Source organism: Branchiostoma belcheri, unplaced genomic scaffold (assembly GCF_001625305.1).
Source record: "Branchiostoma belcheri isolate BF01 breed outbred unplaced genomic scaffold, Haploidv18h27 scaffold170, whole genome shotgun sequence".
NCBI lineage: Eukaryota > Metazoa > Chordata > Leptocardii > Amphioxiformes > Branchiostomatidae > Branchiostoma > Branchiostoma belcheri.
This window is the reverse complement of record NW_017803158.1, coordinates 249,766-272,317: the sequence shown is the minus strand read 5'-3', so window position 1 is coordinate 272,317 and position 22,552 is coordinate 249,766. Positions and strand designations below refer to the sequence as shown.

Sequence of the window (22,552 nt, the reverse complement as noted above, 5' to 3'; positions counted from 1 at the left end):
TAAAATGGGAGCATCCACATCAAAGCAAAATGAATGTCGCTTCGCCAGCCACCAAAAAAACTTCGCGAAGTACACACAGAAAAAAACAAGTACCCATAGAAAATACAAAGTACCCATAGAAAATACAAAGTACCCATAGAAAATACAAAGTACCCATAGAAAATAAACAAGTACCCATAGAAAATACAAAGTACCCATAGAAAATACAAAGTACCCATAGAAAATACAAAGTACCCATAGAAAATACAAAGTACCCATAGAAAATACAAAGTACCCATAGAAAATACAAAGTGGAATAAAAAATGCTAAGTGTACCTATGGGCCTTCCTAAACGTTAGATGTTGTATGTAAAATTCGGTAGTCTGGCATTGACACAACTATCGCTGCTAATCTACGGTACTCCCCTTTCCTGCTAGTCGGCGCTTCTGGTGCTGGATAACACTGTAGTTGCAAGGAAATATTTGCTTCAGTTTTGATACCAGCGCATGTGAAATGAGATGGAATTGTGTGTGGAAGAAACTTTCAGAAGTGTAGTAGTCTCTACTGTATGCTTTGTCGATCGACGTTCGTGTACAAAACACAAGTCTCTATTTGTACCGATTTTAACCACCACCCTACGCTACAAATTGCACCATCCATATTGACAATCAAAACGAAATTCCAGGGACATAGGCTGCAAATATGGTAGGTTACTATTTTACGGGATTTCCCATGTACAGTGCGTTGAGTCCATGTATAAACACAGACTGACCTACTTCGTGATTTAAATGCGGCAGCTGCAGGTCAACTGTTACATGAGATGTCCATTGCCGAATATCCCAAAACCTGTTCTAAAACTGAATCTGTCCTACTCTTTAGGGCATATCGTGCGTTTATAATTATATTCCTGAACTGATTACAGTAAATTCCCTATCTGATAATTCTTTACAATATTTTTTTACTTTACGGATCATCCTTTTGCAGTTTTGACACTAATTGTAAAATTAGGAGCTTTACTCAGAATTTCATCATCAAAAGTGGTCGTTTTGTATCTGATTAATCTTTTCGACTTCAATTATTCTACTCATGTCCTATCAGTAGTTCTAAGGGATAGGGTTTGGGACTTGCGCTCATTGAATTCCATTTACTAAACCCAAATTAGTTTGTTTGGATTTTGTATATTTGTTTATTTGTCCATGTAATCAGCATATCTCTGTTTAATCATTTTGTGTAGATAGCGCCGTTAATATAAGTTCCATGGAACTTGAGTGCGACGTCATCTTGTGTGTATTTATGTTTTTGCTGTTTTAATAATAAAACTAGAATTCCGAGATCTCATACCTCCATGAAATATGATCTTGATATGTAAATGTAAATTTCTTCTTTAATTGTTCAAATGACCTCTGCATTAACATGATATATGCATCGTGATGTATGTTAACTTTTGATTAACTTACAGATGTCCCAAGTATGACATTCTCATCATTCACCATTACGAAATCATAGAATTTTCATATTAATTATGCAAATTAGGTCATCATTTGCATAATTAGTATCTGTTGAAGTTCCGCCTGCCATAGGTTACGTAGTATAATGTAAAACACTGTAATTATAGAATTTCCTCATTAATTATGCAAATAAAGTCCTCATTTGCATAATTTACATTTAATTATGTACATCTCTCTCTCAGCTACCTACACACCAAAAATAATGAAAATATGTTGTTCCTGTCTGGACTTATTGGCTTTTAAACATTTCGCCAGAAAGTGCCCTGCAGTTCCAGAACAAGCCGCTAGGGGGCTTAAACTCATATGACTTCTTTCCAAGCACGAGAGGTACCTTCCATCAAAATTTCATGACCCTAGCATGTCCAGATCGCGAGATAATGTAAAACACTGTAATTATAGAATTTCCTCATTAATTATGCAAATAAAGTCCTCATTTGCATAATTTGCATTTAATTATGTACATCTCTCTCTCAGCTACCTACACACCAAAAATAATGAAAATATGTTGTTCCTGTCTGGACTTATTGGCTTTTAAACATTTCGCCAGAAAGTGCCCTGCAGTTCCAGAACAAGCCGCTAGGGGGCTTAAACTCATATGACTTCTTCCCAAGCACGAGAGCTACCTTCCATCAAAATTTCATGACCCTAGCATGTCCAGATCGCGAGATATCAAAACCGGAAGTTGCGCTGCAGTACCAAGGGAAGCCACTAGGGGGACCAAAATCTCATCATTTCCAGTTTTCGTCACACCCTACCAACACACCAAGTATGAAACCAATCCATCCAGGCGTTCTTGAGTTATCTTGTTGACCAACAGACAGACGGACAGACGGACAGATAAACGCAACTGAAAATATAACCTCCATGACACATTTCATGGAGGTAAAGAGACTACAGTTAGGAAAAGGCATAGTCTCCGAGTATCCAAGAACGTAGATTTGCAGCATGGTTCTGATCGATCATCACCCATATCATGACTGTCTGGTTTGACCCTAGTGCCTGGTTATCTAGCCAGGGGGAACCGGAAAAGATCAAAGTTAGCAAATAAATGTATGCCACACAACCTGCAAAGCAGCTTTTCTTTGCATGAAAATTAGTTCATGTTTTTTTTAATGCGAAGTTTTAAAAATGGTATACATCTTAAATATATCGTTCTTGAAATAGAATGTATCAATCATTTCCATGTGTTCTAATTTTGGTATAATAATCTGCAGTCTCCTATAAGATATTAAAGAAATTCATAACGTTACAGTTCTTTCAGTACTCTATACTCTAATCGTTACAGTATGGCCACACAGACTTAATTTTATGGATGACATTCGCACGCGCATTGTTCATTCTCCGAGGCTCTGGCCTTGCTCTAAGCCTGGGTAGTCCATGGTAGTTAGCGACAGCAGGGAGCCGGTGATAACTCTGGAGGACGGCACCCAGGCTACCGAAGCTCCACGACTCGAGAGCTCAGTACAGTGTCGACTCATAAATTCCGCAAAAAGCCAGCATGTGCCGGCTTGTCGTATACGTCGCTATGTACTGCTGCATATTCACAATACCAGCTTTGCATTCCTGTGGTTTAGTAGCATTTTTATTTCTGGCAGGAATTTTTTTTATTCGCCCGCGCGCACTAGTTTGGGGGTTTTCAGAGGATTTAGTATAGCCTATAGTCCAGCGTACTGAAGGTCAAGTTTGTATCCTTAGCTATAAATCGATGAGCGACCATCTGGTGTAGAAATTCTGCTTGTAGTGAGATAAGAGAAACATGTGGTTCAGACAGACGAGCTATTCAAACACGTGGGGATCAGGCCTTGTTTTTGTCGCCTGTGATTCACAGCTATATTTGCTGTGCGTTATTTGGTGCGATCTGTGAGCACACATGTTTTCCGACAGCTGTTGTTAACGACTCTGCCGTGTACTTGTCAGTAAATAGTCAGTTGAGCACAGAGACATGGTAGTCTAGGGCTGTAAGCTTGTCGTTGAATATACCGATCTAGACTGTCTATCATAATTAGCAGTTTGACCAATGATAGCGCAGTAATTAACGTATCGACCAATGAGAGAGTAGAGGCATGTTCATCAAACGTGCATTTCTACGTTTTGACGGAGGTGGGCGGGGCTACAATATTCGTCTATTGAATTTTAATGTTCACCTTGGGGTAAGAATGGATCGCACGCTTAGTGCAGAAAGAAGATCGTAGATTATATTATATATAATAGAATATCTACAGTTCGACCTTAGCTTGCTTCCGTGTTTACATTCAACAACTTTGTTTACAGCTTGGTGTCGACCTATGTGACGCAACTACTTTACTACAGTACATGTAACTGTAAAATCGCATACCCATCTTTTTCTATAATTACGGAAAAGTAGGGCACATCTCATTAATGACATGTAATAACACAAAGGAATACCTCTTCTAATTAGAGAAGGGCTAATAAGTTATAAAAATGGACGTCCTCAGCAGCTGTGAAGTTGTTGCGCTTTAAGGTCAGGGTAGAGTTGGAGGGCCTGTTCACGTCATCGAGTTGGCGGTCTGGTTCTTGTATTAGACAGTGGCACTAAAAGGGTCAGATGTGTTACAGCGCAGTTACATATATGGCCGTGACTCGGTGGGTGACTACACTTAGCACGTCGGCAGAACGTACTGCACCTGCGCAAAACCCGTAATGTATTGTACATAGCATTTTGGCAGAATGTCTCATATAAGGTTGTATTCGCTCATATAAGGTTAGCATTTCGACAGTAGTTTCCAAATTTTGTTTCGAACAGAATATCCTCTGCAACAGGAAAAAATCCGATGCAACGTTGACCAAAAACCCAACGAAAAACGCAAAAATACGGGGTTCTGCGCAGGCGCAGTACGTTCTGCCGACGTGCTACTACACTTGCTTTATCATGTTTTCATGAGAGGACGCGGTACCAGTGTATTGAATAATTCTGCATAAAAGACGCTTGGTTCCAGGTGCCCGTAGCCAGGGGGGGTTCGGGGGGTTCGGAAGAACCCCCCCACAAGGCTCAAAGGTCCACTTTGTGGTCCACTTTTTATGTAAAGGTCCACTTTTTGGTCCACATTTTATGTAAAGGTCCACTTTTTGGTCCACATTTTATGTAGAAAAAACTGCTCCCTTTGTCATTGAATAAAAATCTATCTCTGATTTTTTGTTGGAAATCCTCTTGAAAATGCACGAAATGCCATTTTAGAAGGTTCATTTTTCAAAATTTTCCGGGGGAACATGCCCCCGGACCCCCCTAGGAACCTCGCTCGAGGTCCCCTCAAGCAGTGGGAAGAACCCCCCCATTCAAAATCCTGGCTACGTAGCATCGCGTACAGACTTACTATGTTCATCTACATGACCAACAAGAGATTGGGAGTGCGAATCCCGGCTGTACGTCGTTGCTCACTCGGCATTGAAGACACGCTACTGGAAAGAGTCACAGCCCTATAAGGACTGGACGTTACATCATGGTCCACTGTTCACTGTGATTGTCAAAAAGGGCCAGGAGAATTTCCCTGTACAATGTACCTGTAAATACTGTACATAGTCAGCGTCTGCCTTCTTTGTCACGACTGTGTGAAAGAGCAGCTCTTCAGTGAGCTAAACCTTTCAAGATCACTTTTTACTTTTCACTTTTTACTTCGAGATAATACTGTATTGTCATTAGGCCACACTAAGTAAATTTTATGAATGACGTCCGCGCGCGCATTGATTTTGGCCTGTTCCTAGAAAAAAAAAACCCAAGAAATTCCGCTTCCTGTAACTATGACCAAAGAGTCACGACAGTGCCGCAAATCATTAGATTGACGTTAAACCCGTAACGCAAAATGGGTAAAGAGCAAAAATGTGATGAAAAAACAGGACAGGACGACAACTGCTGTTCCACCTGATTTATTGCATTCAACATTCAATTTGTGTCCTAACATTTGTCGTCTCTTAGAATATTTCTAATCTAGGCATCTTGTTTTTTAGGGCCCTTCTTTTTTTTTCGCCCTCTCGCATTAGATTTAGGATCTCCAAAGGACGTCATCCATAAAATTTACTCGGTGTGGCCTTATAAGTAATTTCGAGGCGCGAATATTTTCAATAATATTAACAATAAACTTATGAAATTACTAAGGTATAGCCATAGCTTTAGCAGCTAAAGAAAGATGGCGGATGTCATCCTCTGAAAGCTTAATTTTACGTCGTATCAGGTTAATCTTTTTATCAAAGCCATTCTAGTTCTCCCTTCTACCGTTTCCAACGTCGCTTATCAGTGATTGCGTTGTTTTACAGTTTTCAGCGGTAACATGCTAACGTCCTGGCCTGTCCGGAATGTGCTGGTACGGGAGATGACAGGAGGATCAAACTTTACACAGCAAATAAATCCAGAAATCTGGCAGGAGACCAAGTCAACAGCAGCTGGCGTGTACACACACAGTCAAGGACAGGCACCTAGTCTCCTTCGCAGACTTGTTGGGGTGTGGCATTATTTTTTCGAGCATGCAACCCGACCCCAAGGAACCTCGCGCCTACGGCGCTCTAGGTCCCCTCAAGCAGTGGGAAGAACCCCCCCCCCCATTCAAAATCCTGGCTACGGGCATGTACAGGCACCAGGCTCCGATAAGATAGACTCAGGTAGCCTCCTGTCCAGACTTTTGAGCGGGCAACGCTTGTTATCTAGGGAAAGAGCCGTATTCGGGGATGGGCTGCTGTATCGGGGTTGAAAGCTGTTTCTAGGCCGGCCGGAAAGCTCTATACACGCGGCGTAGAAACAGATGCTGCTCGCTAAAAACGCCCGGGCATTAAGGCTAGGCTAGACGCGAGATATGTGCTTTCACCCCCCTTCCCCCATATACACCCCCTAACAGAAACCACCGCACTGTACAAATTGCTCATATAAAACAAACAATGCCCGATAGAAATTCTGCGCAGGAGGCTAGGCCCGGCACATATGCTTTTATCATTTTATACACGTTTTTTTTCGTCGATTAGGCTGGCCCACTTACGATATATTATTTACTTACTTATTTTTATGCAAACATGGAGACAGCATATTGAACTCTATGATTTGATGAGGGGCCATTTTTACATTTTTGTTTCCGACTTTGAAGGGTCACTTGAATCGACTCATGTATATAATATGCATTATGAATTCATATTATGATAGTGATAATTTGCATGCTGTTATGTATCATTTTAAGTTAGACAAAGCTTATGAAAAAGGATGTGACTGTTGTTTGTATTAAACGCTGATACAAATAAATAGATGAGTAAGAATCCGTCAATGATTATTTTGGTTTTGTATAAAATGAGACAGTGTAGCCAAATCTCCAACAGAAATGTGCTCAACGTTGTTTACATTATCATTTAGCTTTCAGGCCTCGTACAAGTGTTAAGTAGGCTCAAGGTTTGCAGTTGTCAGAGCCAATTGGACATATGCCATACCCGCATAGAGAAAGATAGCCTATACATGATGCTAACTTGATTGTAATTGTACTTATTCTGAAAAAAAAACTGGGTTAAATTTCTTCAAAAATAAAAGATCCTTCAAATTGGTCTGTCTACAACAACCACAAATGCTTGGGAGGGGATCAATTAATTGTAAATATTGCTCATACCATACACGCACCGACAAAGAGTTTATATCTCACCATCGAAACTGTACTTTTAACCTTTGTCCTGCGGAGCACAACAATTATTGTTCAGGACATACAGTACCATCTATGTAGCACCCTGTATGTGTACGATTTGAGAGTAATATTTCTCGTGCAACGCATCACACCGCAGCAAAACACAACTAATGCGGAAGTAACTATGCCACTGTAGACCAAAAAAATTGATTGTCTATTATCCAATTAAGACATGAAATTATTGAAAAATATTGTGCCAGGAATGCCAGCAGAACAAAAAATGATTTATAGATTCAATCCACTTGGTTAATTTTCATTGTCTTTAAAAGTGAAGCAAAAGATCCTCACTTAACCTATTCACTGTCACACATTCTACGTTGGGGCGACGAAAATCTTGTTTATTATGCGACATATCAGAAGGTTTAATTGGCACTTAATTACTTAAGATCTTATCTCATATACTTGTCGGTTGTTCAGCAGTCGCCGATGACCCTCGTCTGAATGGATGCCTCCCCCCCCCCACTGCAAGGCTATTAATAGCTGCACCAAATATTTCCACTCAGTCTAATTGAACCGTTGGCAATGGACTGCCACGATACGGAATAAGGAAATAAAATTGTACTGACAAAGTTTTCACATTAAATAGCGAATAAGCAACATAACATAATCAAGAAACGTCTACACTACAGTTTTACTGGTTTTAAAATGTTTCAAAAATAACTTCAAGTCAGTCATAGTGTATATACAAACAAAAAAATGCTGCACTCTTTCCGCACAAGTATAGCAGTCGCGGAATTGTTTTCAAATTAATTCCCGTATTTATTTATTACTTTCCTGTATGATTTTAGAACTGTGTTGTGTCTGGCCTTCATAGAATATGTTTATCGTCTATCAGCGTCCAAAGGAAGTAAGTGTGTTTATTTTTATCCCAGTATGTCGGTTAGCCTGTACAACACAGCAGTGACCTACCTTCACATGATCGTTGATGCCCTTCGGGTCCCGTGGGCTGGGCGGCTCAGGATAGTCCATGTGCGCGTGCATCCCCACTCTCTCGTTCCCGTGCGAGGAGCTAGGAGAAGGCGTTTTGTGGTGATCCGCTGGGGAAGACTCGAACCTAAACTCTGATGGCTCCGTCCCCCTCATTTCAGACATCATCGGGTAGTGAGTCGTGTTGGGGCGGGGCGCGGTCGTATGGAGCTCAGCGCGCGGGATATCAGCTTTCCCCCGGCGTTTCCTACCAGAAATGTGGCGTGCGATATGCCGAAAATGTCGGGCGGAATTTTTTTTAGTGAGAGCGGCGAGGAAATCAAGTATGACTGAGCTCAGGAGCAAGATTAGCAGAGCCGATGTGGACCGTGTTGGGGTCGGCTGGTGGAAGTCAGAGGCAGCCGGAGATGATGTTGACTGAGACAAGCAACATTCACAACATGCCAGCGTCCAGCAGGCCTGATATAAACACATGCAGTTCTGTGTGGACAAGTGGGGCGCTGCTGCTGAGAAACCGTATACAGTACGGATTTCATAACATATCGTGACAAACTTGGTACATTCAAATGATGATCATAAAGGCTAGCTTATCATTGACTATGATTGCAACATTGAAAGTAAAATGGGAAATATTAAACAGAGAGTTTATAATGTCATGCTGCAGATTTAACATCATATATAATTCATTATGGCTAAACTGATCATTTGGTTAAAAAAATCAACCATGCAAAATACAAATTGAATAATCTGAAATATATTGTAAGGTGTTGTATATACTAGTATTCAAGCTATTGTTCCAAATTATGCAATATCTAAGTTTAATAGTAAACAGCGACATTACGTGGCTATAATAAGAAGACAAATTTCTCATACTCTGGTTTATTTTGTGTAATCGGATTGCTGTGAGCAGGGATAATATTTTCGCATTACCTTACGTTATTATTTTGACATTGTAGTTTTTTTTAAAACATATCGTCGTGAACATATCTAACATCCTTAGCAGCAGTGTGGTCAGGGGTATGAACACTGAATAGTTCTAGCAATTTCCGTATCAGTATCTTGTTGAAATCAAGTATTATTTGCAAACATGATTCATATCTGAATAAGATATTTGTCCTCTTTTCTACGTATATATCACATAAAATTAGACTACACCAAGGCGTAACACAATCCTATGATAAAGATGATCCACAAGATTAGTATAATGGTTCTTTAATGCGATCAGTTCTCCTTAGGTTGATAAATAAAATGAAATTAATGCCCCGCACCAATGCAAGGAATAAATTCACTAGGCTAAGTATACAATTTGGAGGTAAGCACAGCGCTCAACATGGTACACGCGTAGCACGTGCAAATGTAGCTGAGTTGGCTGGGAAAGAAACCTGGCGAAGCGTTTGGAAAATGCAGCCTCAGTCTGTGATATCTAAATCAGCGCAGGGCCTTTACACGCCGCAAAGTGGGTAAAGCAGGTGTAAAGCAGGCTTTAAGAATCCTTTGATTTGTACATAGGCTTATATTTAATGGAACTTCTCATCCAGAAATACAGGCAGTCTGAAGGTCGGCACAAGCGGTTGAAAAATAGCCTGGGTGCCATCCCCAGTAGTATATTCGCCAGCTCTATAACTGGTTATAGAGCTGGCGAATATACTACTGGGGATGGCACCCAGGCTAGGTGAAAATATGCCCAACCCCGATTTGACTAAATATTGGCACCCACTCTGCCAATCTATTTTAAACTAAAAGGTTGCGAAAAATTTTCACTTAGGGAAAATGGATACCGGCAATGGCCTCCGAGTTGGTGGGAGTTTTGATACTTCTTTTTGTAGAATTTTTAACGCATTCTTTTGCCGGCCATCCTACAACCGCCCAGAGAAGGGGTGTACCCACCGTGCACGTGGAGGATACAAACCTTCTCTGGGGGGCAAAAAAACCGTTAAAAATTCTACAAAACGCAGTAACAAAACTTCCACCCGCCCGGAGACCTGCACAGGTGGCTACTGTTACAGGAGCGTTCTTGGCATCACATATCTAGAGCTTAGAGAATAATTTGTAACAAAGAACGTTTCGGCCGAGATTGATCAAGTGGAAGAGAAAACAGCACTTACAAAAAGAATACGACATTGTACATGTACAAAGAAAGGGGCGACAACAATTGAAACGTTAACGGTATACCGGTGTAAGGACGACATAAAAGTGCGGACAGGAAAGAGTATATCAAAGGACATACATTTTGTAGGAGGAACAGAAGATATACACACTGTGGACTAGATGCGTCGTGTTGCAAGGGCCCCTAAAATTATGGAATAGTTTAGGTTAGGCGTAGATTTAATTACTCTGAATGTTAGTATTGAGTTAAAACATAGTTAATTGTACGATATGAACAACCGGAAGTTTGATTGATTTGCCACAAGAATAGTCACAGTGAGTTAGTAGCTATTGAGTGTGCAGACTTTCAGCTGTTTGGTTGCAAAGTATCTGTTTATTTAGTAACGGTTGAGACGACACCTGATCCGAGGTCAAAGTGCAAAGATACGTCTTTACCTGCTTCGTTGGTTGTCCGCCATGTTTAACATAATAGACCGTACCGTCTTTTGGTCCAACCAACCAAAACAGAACACCACATTATTCAAGTTAACTACAACAGCTGAAGGTATGTAACATTCCGTGTCAGAGTTAGAGGATATACAGGAAGACAATTCGGCGAGGTTTGCTTTGTGGTCCTTCGCGTATGACCTCGAAACAATTGTAGTTTTAAGGAGGAAGTACTGCTTGATAACAACTAAGTACTATGTAGAAGTAGAAACTTCCATCATAATTTAGTTAGTTGCAGGTAAATATTTCTCACGACACACATGTGTCTGTCATTAACACCTGTCAAACTGTTATAGGCCGATGTTGGGTGGATGTTTTGGGAGAGAAGCACTCGCTGGCCTACAATATTTGCGAGTACATACACATGTACATGTATGTTAACGTTGCCAAAGCTATGCAATTGGGTTAAGTTTGAGCGCGCGTGGACAGTATACTTTTTTTCTAGTAACTCGAGAAGCTGTGGATGGATGCTCGTGATATTTGGCATGTACTAGCCGTGGCTAGGTATGCACAGGTGTGTTGCAAGCAGGATTGCTGTTATTCCCACACCTGATGGTCCTACCCAGGAGTAGGTGTGGCTAAAAAAACTACGGTGGCCAGACACATTTAATACATTACTCGAAGTCAAAGCCTATGTATACAACATGCAATATGATCATGTCCCCCTCCTGAAAGAACATTACTTTACACAACAACAACAATATAAAATAGAGGTGCAAATTAGAAGTGACCTTTAAAGACAGGTTTTATCTTTAAGCTAATTGGGGGTGGGGATTCTACCTGGCAGGGCATTGTACATACACATGTGTACACCCAACACACACACACACACACACACACACAGACACACACCTACACACACACACACACACACACACACACACACACACACACACACACACACACACACACACACCTACACACACACACACACACACACTAACACACACACAAACACACACACACACACGCACTACACACACACACACACACACACTACACACACACACGTGCACGCACACAGACACACGTGCACACAGACACACACACAGACACACACAAACACACACACATAAACACACACACACATAAACTAACACGCACGCACACACACACACAGACACACACACAAACGCACACACATAAACACACATACACTAACACACATACACTAACACACACAAACACACACAGAAACACACATACATACACTAACACAGACACACACACACACACACACACACACACAAACACACACAAACGCACAAGCACAAACACAGCACACTAACCATCGATTGATTTGATACTATTTGATGTATGCCTATTTTGGACCGCTTATTCTTTTGTTACTTAAGTTCGTGCTTTAGTTACCTTCTTTTAATTCGCCCCTTGATTGTACATATTATTAAGTTTCTTCAGTGATTACTTTATGTTGTATTATATTGTTATTATTTTATTGAGTTTGGGTATTGCCCCGCAGGGTGCATTGAAAACTGCCCTCCAGGGCGATATGTTCTCTGGTTAAATAAACAAATAAACAATAAACAAAACACACACAGAAACAGACACACAAGCACACATACAAACACATACACACACACACACACACAAACACACACACAGATACACACAAACACATATGCACAAACACACACACACACACACAAACACACACTCAAACATACACATACAAACACAAAATAGAGTAAAGTGGCTCTTTAACAAGAGTGTATCTGACCTAGCAACTTTCATTTATCGAATGTGGGGGAAAAGAAGAAAATACCTGTATTCATAACACATCAACAGTTTTCACTTTTTATAACTTCTGCACGTTTGTTTTCTCTTATTATGTTTGATTTAAATTATGTACTTGTATTTATTTTGTGAGATCTTGGTTCATTATGTACAGATTTGTTTATTTGCATTTATGATCTGTTATGAGTTCACTTAGTTCACCGTTATTGTATATAGCCTACCTTTATTTGTGTTCATATTTTGTTTGGATTCTGTTATCTGTACCTTTAATTCTCTTTTGTTTATGTATAATTTATTGAATCGGTGTCGAATAAGCCCACACGGGCTGGGCACGGGATAGCGCATGATTCGAAAATAAAGTCTCATTCATTCATTCTCATTCATTCACATACATAACAAGTCACACAATTGTCACATACAAATATATTTCTTCTCCACATGTATCATCAATGTTTATACATTGTATCAAATTTTGATGGGAAATTAATATCATTGGACTGATTGATAGTCCTCTACACAAAATGAAGAATAGGTGACCAACATCATTTTTTTCTCATTAAATGTATTTCAGATTTTGTAATGCTGTACTTCTACAACAACATACTATCTGACACCAGCAAAGACCATTGAATGAATGGAAAAAGAAGACTTTAGTGGAAGTATTTGCAAGTTTTGCAGGCATGAATGACTGACAGTAGCAGGAGCACAGCACAACAGGTTGAACTGAGTTAACAACTTGCACAAACTGCAACAAAGGTGTATCAGTAAGCCATGGAGCAAAGACACAGAGATCTCCTTTGCGCCAACAGTTTTGAAATAACAAGCGACTTGCGGTTCAGAGACATTCGGGGGTACCTATTGGACAAGGGGGTACTAAGTGGAGATAATCTGAATGAGATTGAAAGTAAAAAGTTACGTGTAGACCAGGCGAAAGCTCTGTTAAACATTCTTCCTACTAGAGGACTAAATGCATTTTCGGTGTTCCGTGATGCTCTCAAGCTTCATTATCCACATCTGGCACGACTCTTGGATGATGAAAGTCAGCATGAGCCACTCAAGGGAGGTTCCGGAGAGACAACAGGTAGGTTAATTTGATTCATTTAATTTCATTTCATTCATTCATTTATTTTTATTTACCCAGGGTAAAACATGTTGCCGCAAGGGCGATTTTCAATGTTCCCCATGGACATAAAATATACAAAATAAAATATACAAAATATACTAAATATAATAAACAAGAAAACAAAGATACAAATTAACTTATTACAACAAAAACATATTGGTAAAAGTTCTTCAAAATCATACAGCAAACTATGAGCTATATGAAACAAGTGAATAAATATAGAAAAATTAAATAAATGAAGGTAATGGAATTGGCATATCAATGTTACAAAACAAAAGTAACGGTTACTATTTTGTTGTTTCAAAATATGTAAATGTTAAAGCAATTCCTTCAACCTGGTTTCTGATAGCAAAGCACCGGATAGAAAAATATAAATGCACTTGAAATGTAATAGGTAATATGTAGCCTTGGTAGTCATTTGCAATCAAAGATGACTGCATGCCAGTGTCCTCTTTGGAGGGCGGAGGTATGATCTCCTGTGCATACTCAAGGTAATATATTGACACAATTTATATATGATAGACAAGTAAGTATGGTTTTGCAGTGTAGCCCCCCCCCCCCCAAAAAAAACAGATTACTTTTATTTTACACTTAGCTTGGGTACCATGCATTTTGTAACGGGCTTCCTTGCACTCGGATCAGCGAATACAAGGACCCCTGCAACAAAAATTGATTGAACCCAGGCTAGTCAATTAACCATCTTGATATATTTTCATTACTCCTAAACAGAGCCACGCATTTTCATCATCCATGCGGGAGAAGACAAAGAACACTTTGTCCGTCCACTGGTAAGCGCCCTGAGGCAAAAGGGTTTGAAGGAAGACGATATCTTCTTTGACGAAGTCTCCATCAAACCTGGAGAACACATTCGAGAGAGAATAATGTCAACCTTGTCGAGTGATGCTCTCCAACTTGCTGTCATTGTTGTCAGTAATTCATTGCTTAGCAAGAACTACTGGCCAAAATTGGAACTTGAAAAATGCCTGAACAAGAAATGTGTGTTTCCAATTTGGTTGGACGAAAATGAAGACAATTTCAAAGCATTCAGTGAATTGGTAGGGAACTATTCGCCCACGTTAAAGCAGATGAGTGCAAGACGTGTCCAGAGAACAAGTGTTGAAAGTGAGCTGGCAAACATTGCTACTGAAGTGGTTCAGCAGCTATCTGCATTGGAAAAGTCTCAACCCACAGGTAATCCTGCACCTTTATATGAAGTACTACCCAATATAGGATCATTCCATAAATAATTTTATTCAGGTTCAACTTGGTAAATGTTCTTTTGAAAAGTTTTTTTTTATTCACCATCATTAAAATTTTGTTTTACATGGGCCAACATTTTGATGACCATCTGTCATCTTCAATAGGGTTACTATGACTGGTCATCATCATGTTATTGTGCTATTATTATCATCACTTTCTGACAATATTTTACATTTGGGACTGCATTGTTGGTTAACAATGGAAATTGTTAACAATGCTTTATTTTGGAACTGCATGTAACAATACCTATGTCACTATAACAGCTAGATTCAGTGCACAGTGAACCAGTAACACCTAGCTTGAGTGCACAGTAAACCATATGACACCTAGCTTCAGTGCACAGTAAACCATGGCACCTAGCTTCAGTGCACAGTAAACCATGACACCTAGCTTCCACAGTAAACCATATGGCACCTAGCTTCCACAGTAAATCATATGGCACCTAGCTTCAGTGCACAGTAAACCATGACACCTAGCTTCCACAGTAAACCATATGGCACCTAGCTTCCACAGTAAATCATATGACACCTAGCTTCAGTACGTAAACCATATGACACCTAGCTTCAGTGCACAGTAAACCATATAACACCTAGCTTCAGTGCACAGTAAACCAGTAACACCTAGCTTCAGTGCACAGTAAACCATATGACATATAGCTTCAGTGCACAGTAAAACATATGACACCTAGCTTCAGTGCACAGTAAACCATATGACACCTAGCTTCAGTGCACAATAAACCATATGACACCTAGCTTGAGTGCACATTAAAACATATAACACATAGCTTCAGTGCACAGTGAACCAGTAATACCTAACTCCAGTGCACAGTGAATGTCCACAATGTATTCCAGTGTATAGCAAATCAGTATATAGTGTACAGTGAACCAGTCATAGTGAAGTCACAGTGAAGATGACAGACGGTCATTGATATGTCGGCTTAGGTAAAAAAAAACTTATAAATTACTAGTATGAGGAATAGTAAAACTATTTGCTAAGTATAGTATAAGGAACAGTAACTTTATAAGCCGATTTAAATTGTGTGTGTCCTCCTTTCATAGATATTTTTAGAAAAGGTATGTAATGTATACTACAAGAAGCACCATGGAAAAGACACTCACAGTAAAATGTAATTGTCTACATGTACATGACTTGTATACATGTATGTCCAAGCAAAGTCATATAGACATATAGAGCTGATGCAAGTCCTTATTACTTTGACATCATAGCTGACAAGAGTAAAGGGGGGTGGGGTGAAAAACCGTCTAAGATGCTTTAAATTCAGACATTTTGAATCTGTTTATATTGTTTATAGCAATCCAGATGCTCCTGCATGCGGCACCAACATCTGCAAGATCAGTAGATTCTGTCTCGTCAGATGAAGGAACAGGTAGCGAAGATGATGGCACCGGCCTTGATGATCAACTGCTAATACAGGAAAAGCTCAAGGAAAAGAAAATGGAATCTGAATTGGAGATATTAGAAAAGTGGGGAGACATTCAGTTAAAATGGCTAGAAAGAGCAAGTCATTTTCTTTCAAAAGAGAAGGTAGAACAGCAGACAGAAGAAATGTTTGCACAGCTTCGTCAGAAATTTGACATTTTGATGGTTAAAGAAGGCTGTGCAATAGTTCACCTAATCCCAAACAATTTGACAGATTTAGACAGGTTCTGGGCAGACTATAAGTCTGGACAACTCAGTAATGAACTCTCACAACGTCTTATTACTGATGAGATGCGAGCAGTTGTCGGGCAGGACTTGGTGGTGCAAGTCATCATGCTGGAGGAGCAGTATAGGCGGTGGAGAAAATATTTGACTGAAAGTAGGTATCACCATCTTATAAATTCTATAAGCATACACAACATCTGATGCTTTATCTAATGTCATGATACATATAAAGAATGATTTCATTTTATACCTATTATGGCATCATAAACCTCTGCAAGCTTTAAAAATTAATAGGATATAAATTTTTAAAATGGATTCCATCAAGCAATACAGCTAGGGTATACATGTATATCTTATTATAATACAGAATCTGATGTGCCATTGGCAGTGCAAGACTTGCAGGATCTGGCCCAAACTCCTTTTATTAATATAACACCAGGCGAACCATCCAACAACACTACCAGCAATGAAAGCCTCTCTGAGCAGGTAAAAGTCATGTCAAATATAATATTGTGCATTAATTTTAAAAGAAGCCTAGTAGTACCTACCTACCTACATGTACATGTACATGACATTGTAGAATGTACCTATTCCATGACCAACACTGGTCGTTGGGGGGATGGCAGACCTTGCAGCAGAGATGTTGCCAGATTTTCCTATCTTAGGCTGATGTGGGATGGTGAGGCAGCTACCGGTAAAACACACCTGGTTCAACTAATACATTAATTTTGTTCATTTTTAGCAGACTGTGGACCTGACTTTATTCTTTGAAGCCGTGGCTACAGGCAACATGGAGACTGTTAAGAGAGAGCTGCAAGCGCAAGAAGGGGTAAAAGTCCGGGTGAAGAGCTCTAGGGAATGGGACTTTGTGGTGAGCTAAGTTAACTCAGAGGTTACTGTATATTATCAGACTTTAGTCTTGCTTCCATGCAGCTGAGGTAAAATCTTGAATACAACTTTTTTGTTTCATAATTAACAGAAGCGAGTAATTTGATTATGATTTATTGAAACTTGATTATTACTAAATAAAGAAGTAAAGAAAAATAGATCAGTTGCAGTACTTCTGTACTGTTCAATTGACAGGTAAGGAAGTAAATAACTTCTTTCATCATCCACAGCATTACTAACAGTAGTGTCCACATGCCATATTTTATACTGAACAGTATTTCTGAATCAGTTGTCAACTGATAATTATAGTGATGTTCATCTCAGCCTAATCAGAACTGAGTTTGCTTCAATTGCTCCAACTTGTGAGTTTGGGTGTGGCTGATGAGTCCAATGGTCTAATATATTCAAATATTAATTGTAATGAATGACTTAGCACTTGGTCCAGCTGTTCATAATTATATAGGATCACATGCAGATTATAATAGGTGTTACTAACATTGAAACCGTTATTGTTTTTGTTGTCAAATTTATGCACATAATTCTGTCAACATATAGCAAGAATGCTACATGTATATTCCCCCAATTGTGGTGCCATAAACATTTTGTAGGATGACCAGACACCATTGCACGTGGCCAGCAGGCATGGGCAAACTGCAGTGGCAGAGTTGCTGGTGCAACATGGGGCTAATTTGGAGGCAAGGGATGGGCTGGTAAGTGGCTTCATCTCTTAGATTTCTATGGATGACAATGTTGTTTATACATTGTATATTACTCTCCAAGCAGAGTTTTGGGTTATTTTTGGCATGTTTTTAGGCCTCTTTTTCTAGGTTTCTTTTTTGCACTGGAATTTTTTTCACCCAAAAATGCCAGTGCAAAAAAAGAAACCCTGCTACAAAAGCCTAAAAACACAGAGTATAATTATTGTATAATATGACGTATATATAACATTATATTTTGAAATACAATCTAACTCTATTTCAGGTTTCTCTAATAAAGTCTTATTTCTTCCGTGCGCAATGGTCATCAGTACTTGTCATGACAACTATTGTGTTATTTTAAACTTTGTGTCCCTGTTCAGCTCCAGCAAACACCCTTGCATATTGCTACCAAGCAGGGACACACCGCAACTTCAGAGGTCCTGATCCGTTTTGGTGCTGACATCATGGCTCAAGACAAGGTATTTAACAAATCCGTGATAATTGTGTAATACTATCAAAATGATGAAAATATCAAACATCCCACATGCAGATGTCAGTCTAATTCTGAATCTCTAAATGTCAGACCTCACATCTACTTAAATATTAATCTGTGTCTTATGTTCTGCACTCAAATTACCATGCAGTAAGCATACCTACATTTCTACAGCTGTATGATGCCTTAATTAGTTGTGAACCAACAACTAACTGACTAACCATATTCTCTGTGCAGCTCCAGCAGACACCTTTGCATGTAGCTGCTAACTGGGACTATACAGGGACATCTGAGCTTCTGATTTATTCTGGAGCTGACCTGATGGCTGGAGACAAGGTAATGTACAATGTACAGTCTCATTGGTTTTAAATTTAGAATTGCACCAGGTCCTTTGGATAGAACAGCAGAGATTGCACAGATAAACTAGAGTGCCCTGCTCCTGTGACCTAACACATCTGGACAAAAGACACACCGCAGATAAGAAAAAACAGACACAAAACCAGAGTTTTCTCTTTACACCCACAGATTACTTAATGTGTTTCCTTGAATGTGAACTCAGGAATTTGGACTACATTAGGCTTACATGTAATAGATTGCAGTATCCAAATTCAGGTCAAGTGTTTCTTCTGGCATAATCAAGTCATACAACTAATTAGTTTAGATAAACTTATCATTAGTTGACACTGATTGAAAAATACCCTTTTGATAGTACGTTTTGACCAGGTTATAATTAATTTCAGGTGCTCTGAAGTCCACTCAAGAACTGATTAGAAAATGGATGAAATATTCTTGGCTTGGCTTTGTGACCGAAGATTTTTTCATGAAATATAATATATTAATAATGGATGAAAATTAATTCTTAGAGTTTGAATAAACCATCATACAATGTATGATCATGATACTATTCTACTGCAACTTAATAAGCATCTTTCCCATACAGCTCCAGCAAACACCCTTGCATCTAGCTGCTCATAAGGGTCATGCAAAGACATCTCAGCTTCTGATTCGTTGTGGTGCAAATGTTAATGCCAAAGATAAGGTAATCCACATATATTTGAAATGGACCTTTAAAGGAAACGACACATTGAAAACACATTCTGATTATTCGATGGGACATTTTGAAGCCCATGTAATAACCGTTATAACACAATGGATGTTATGTCGCTTATTAATAAGTTACTGCATAGGCTGAAACATCGATTGGCATATAAAACATTAGGGCCCATGCCCACAACTAATGGATAATAATATATATATAATATAATTTATGTAATATAATTTAGTGCTCATTGTCCAGATACGGACCTGTATCTCCTTAAGTTTGTATTATTAGTGGCAAGTAGTAGTACATGTACAGTGTATGTCACCACCTAAATTATTAAATTCAGTTGTTGTTATATTTAATTTCTCTTTAAATCAATGGTGATGAACTGTGAACCTAGCAGTATACTCTGACATTGATATTTCCACTTGTGCAGTACCAGAGAACATCCCTTCATCTTGCTGCTGCCGAGGGTCACCTTGGGATTTGCGGGCTGCTTATCCAGTCTGGTGCTAATGTCATGGCCAGAGATGTGGTAATGCACACTGGTTTCTGATTACAGTTCCTAATACACTGCGTGGATGTAACATTTTCTTTAGCTTAAACTATGTTATATTCAATTTCAGTTGGACCCATAAATCTACCAGGGCTCTAGTGTTTTACTCAGACACATTTACCTGATAAACAATTAAGTTGAAGTTATTAAGCAATATTTATTATGTTTAAGTAGGTTCTCATAATTATCAAATACTATAATTAGCTTTGAGGACATCCATGGGGCACTGACAATCCTTCCTTCACAGGAACAGAAAACACCCCTTCATCTGGCTGCTGTGAGAGGCCGCACCGAGATTGCTGAACTTCTCCTTCAGTCTGGTGCTGATATCATGGCCAAGGATGAGGTTATGTTTCCCTTTTCCTTTTAGATTAGATCAAGTAAAAGAATTAGAAATAAACTAAATGCGGAGTATTAAGTATTTGCTTGCAAACATTGGTATTTCATAAAAATGTAAGAAAAACTGTGGGTATAGCACAGTGTTGACAAAAATTAGTAACATCATGCAATGTAAATTATGTACAACATTACTGAGGATGCCAGCTCCATTAGCAGTTCTCCTTAGCTCTGCTGTCCAGTAGACATCTCTGCCCTTTTCTTACTGTGTACAATGTATGCCAGTATGTCTTATATAATTGTAATTTTAGAAGTTAGTCACTGTGTTTGAATTGGAATGTTTTCTTATCTAGTAGTTGATAACAGAACTAAGTATTTAGATTAAATAAGGTATTACTCTCAGACTGACCTTTCTTCATACTATAGGAACAACAGACCCCTTTACATCGAGCTGCTCGCTGGGGCCACAGTGGGACTTCTGAGCTTCTGATTCGTAACAAAGCTGATGTTATTGCCAAGGATGAGGTAATTCATGTGATGCACACTGTTGTACAAATGGACCCCTATGTATTCAGTACAGTTGGATGTGACATAAAAAAATGTATTTGATAGTCCTCAACAGAGTTTGTCTCTTTACAATTGCATTTCCTATTTTAAAAGGAAAATGTTATTGCACCGCACGTGAGTTTTTAGCATGTGACAGTGTTCAACTTATCACCACTGATGACCTGACATTAGCTTCAATTCCCACTGTACAGAAACAAAATACACCGCTACATCTGGCTGCTTACCAGGGCCACTCCGAGACTTGCAGACTATTGATTCATTCTGAGGCCAATGTCATGGCCAAGAATTGGGTAAAGTACAAGTACACGTACAAGTACATACTGTGCATATCCAATTTTGACAGTTCACTTATCAAAATATTTGTGATATGGAATATCATTTTGCAGGTAAATTCACTGTGTGATCAGGTAAATTAATAAAATACTACTTGTCAATCTTTAGTCCATCTCCACTAATCTATTTCTTTTGAATACAATTCTATCATCATGATAATTTCATCACTGTACAGGAACGAGAGACACCCCTCCATCTGGCTGCTACTCGTGGGCACACTGAGATCTGCATTCATCTGATTCGCTCTGGTGCAGATGTCATGGTCAAGAATAAGGTACTATGCACTTATCTTCTAAATCGTCCCCTAAAAGTACAGTGTGGAATCCACATACACTACTTTTAGGGGCCCATTCCAATGTAAAATTGTTGGTAAATGTTATCATTCTTGCATGTTGAGGAGCACCGTGCAATGTTAGACTATGTCAATCTGCTCTCAGACTGACAGTAAAGATGTCAGTGTATGATCCTATACGCCTCTGCGCTATATGTATACATACCTCTGCACTGAGCACTGTACAATCTTCTAAGAAGTTACCCCTAGCTTCTCTCGTCAACTTACAAGTATTTAAACTAGGCCTAATAGTAGGCCCTAGGCCTAATAGTAAGCAGTTGATATTGACAATGTGTCATTTAGATTGATGTGCAGAAGATAACTATTCAATGTCATGTAAAATTAAAAGATTGCAGGGCTTTTTAAGAAGATACAATGTACATTATAGAAACTGTACTTTTTTGGTCTTTCTTTGTGCCTTCAATTTTCATTGTTGCTTGGATTCAGGTAGTACAGCTTTATTTGCAGTCTGTTGCCCAGGAAAAAATGATGTACATGTATTACTGTTTAAAATTAAGCCACTCTCATGATTGTGTATCTTGAAACAGGATGGAAAGACTCCATTAGATTTTTCACCCGATCAAGAGACTTGGCATTACTGGAAGGTAAATGATACACTCTCGTACATGTATGTCTGACATTGCTTGACTTTATCTTTTTTATTTATATCAAATTCTGCAAGGCGTACATGATTGTATACAAGTCCTGGTCCACCGTTGTATAAGAAGCCAATTACTACTAACAGTTATGTATTAAAGAGTGCTTGAAGTAGTGTTTTTTTCAGTCAATGACCTGACATTGAAAAAAATTACTAACAGTAACCATATATATAT

At 39.1% G+C, this 22,552-nt stretch overlaps 3 protein-coding genes across 3 annotated transcripts in view; 2 read left to right on the top strand and 1 right to left on the bottom strand.

Annotated features, from left to right (window-relative positions):
• LOC109466892 (caveolin-3-like) overlaps positions 1–8,501 on the bottom strand; it is a 12,384-nt gene extending 3,883 nt beyond the window's left edge. The window contains exon 1 of the mRNA XM_019764758.1: positions 8,063–8,501. Within this exon, the coding sequence (XP_019620317.1) occupies positions 8,063–8,248 (186 nt within the window). The 5' untranslated portion in view covers positions 8,249–8,501. The remainder of the gene's footprint in view (positions 1–8,062) is intronic.
• Positions 8,502–10,641: 2,140 nt separating this feature from the next.
• Positions 10,642–16,676, top strand: LOC109466871. The gene is made up of 4 exons (XM_019764730.1): positions 10,642–10,730; positions 12,999–13,490; positions 14,280–14,741; positions 16,123–16,676. The coding sequence occupies exons 2-4, from the start codon at positions 13,199–13,201 to the stop codon at positions 16,674–16,676; spliced, it is 1,308 nt and encodes a 435-aa protein (XP_019620289.1). The 5' UTR covers positions 10,642–10,730; positions 12,999–13,198.
• A 235-nt stretch (positions 16,677–16,911) lies between these two features.
• The window catches only part of LOC109466890 (death-associated protein kinase 1-like), a 13,364-nt gene continuing 7,723 nt past the window's right edge, over positions 16,912–22,552 (top strand). Inside the window, exons 1-12 of the mRNA XM_019764756.1 lie at positions 16,912–16,961; positions 17,218–17,346; positions 17,972–18,073; positions 18,442–18,540; positions 18,792–18,890; positions 19,495–19,593; positions 20,033–20,131; positions 20,400–20,498; positions 20,915–21,013; positions 21,247–21,345; positions 21,564–21,662; positions 22,268–22,324. Coding sequence (XP_019620315.1) covers positions 17,266–17,346; positions 17,972–18,073; positions 18,442–18,540; positions 18,792–18,890; positions 19,495–19,593; positions 20,033–20,131; positions 20,400–20,498; positions 20,915–21,013; positions 21,247–21,345; positions 21,564–21,662; positions 22,268–22,324 — 1,032 coding nt within the window. The 5' untranslated portion in view covers positions 16,912–16,961; positions 17,218–17,265. The remainder of the gene's footprint in view (positions 16,962–17,217; positions 17,347–17,971; positions 18,074–18,441; positions 18,541–18,791; positions 18,891–19,494; positions 19,594–20,032; positions 20,132–20,399; positions 20,499–20,914; positions 21,014–21,246; positions 21,346–21,563; positions 21,663–22,267; positions 22,325–22,552) is intronic.

Excerpts from the sequence above, each read along its gene's own strand:
- LOC109466871 (XM_019764730.1), top strand. The coding sequence starts at position 13,199 with ATGGAGCAAAGACACAGAGATCTCCTTTGCGCCAACAGTTTTGAAATA. Across the intron at positions 13,491-14,279 it reads GCATGAGCCACTCAAGGGAG|AGCCACGCATTTTCATCATC; the intron begins GTTCCGGAGAGA and ends ACTCCTAAACAG. Across the intron at positions 14,742-16,122 it reads GGAAAAGTCTCAACCCACAG|CAATCCAGATGCTCCTGCAT; the intron begins GTAATCCTGCAC and ends TATTGTTTATAG.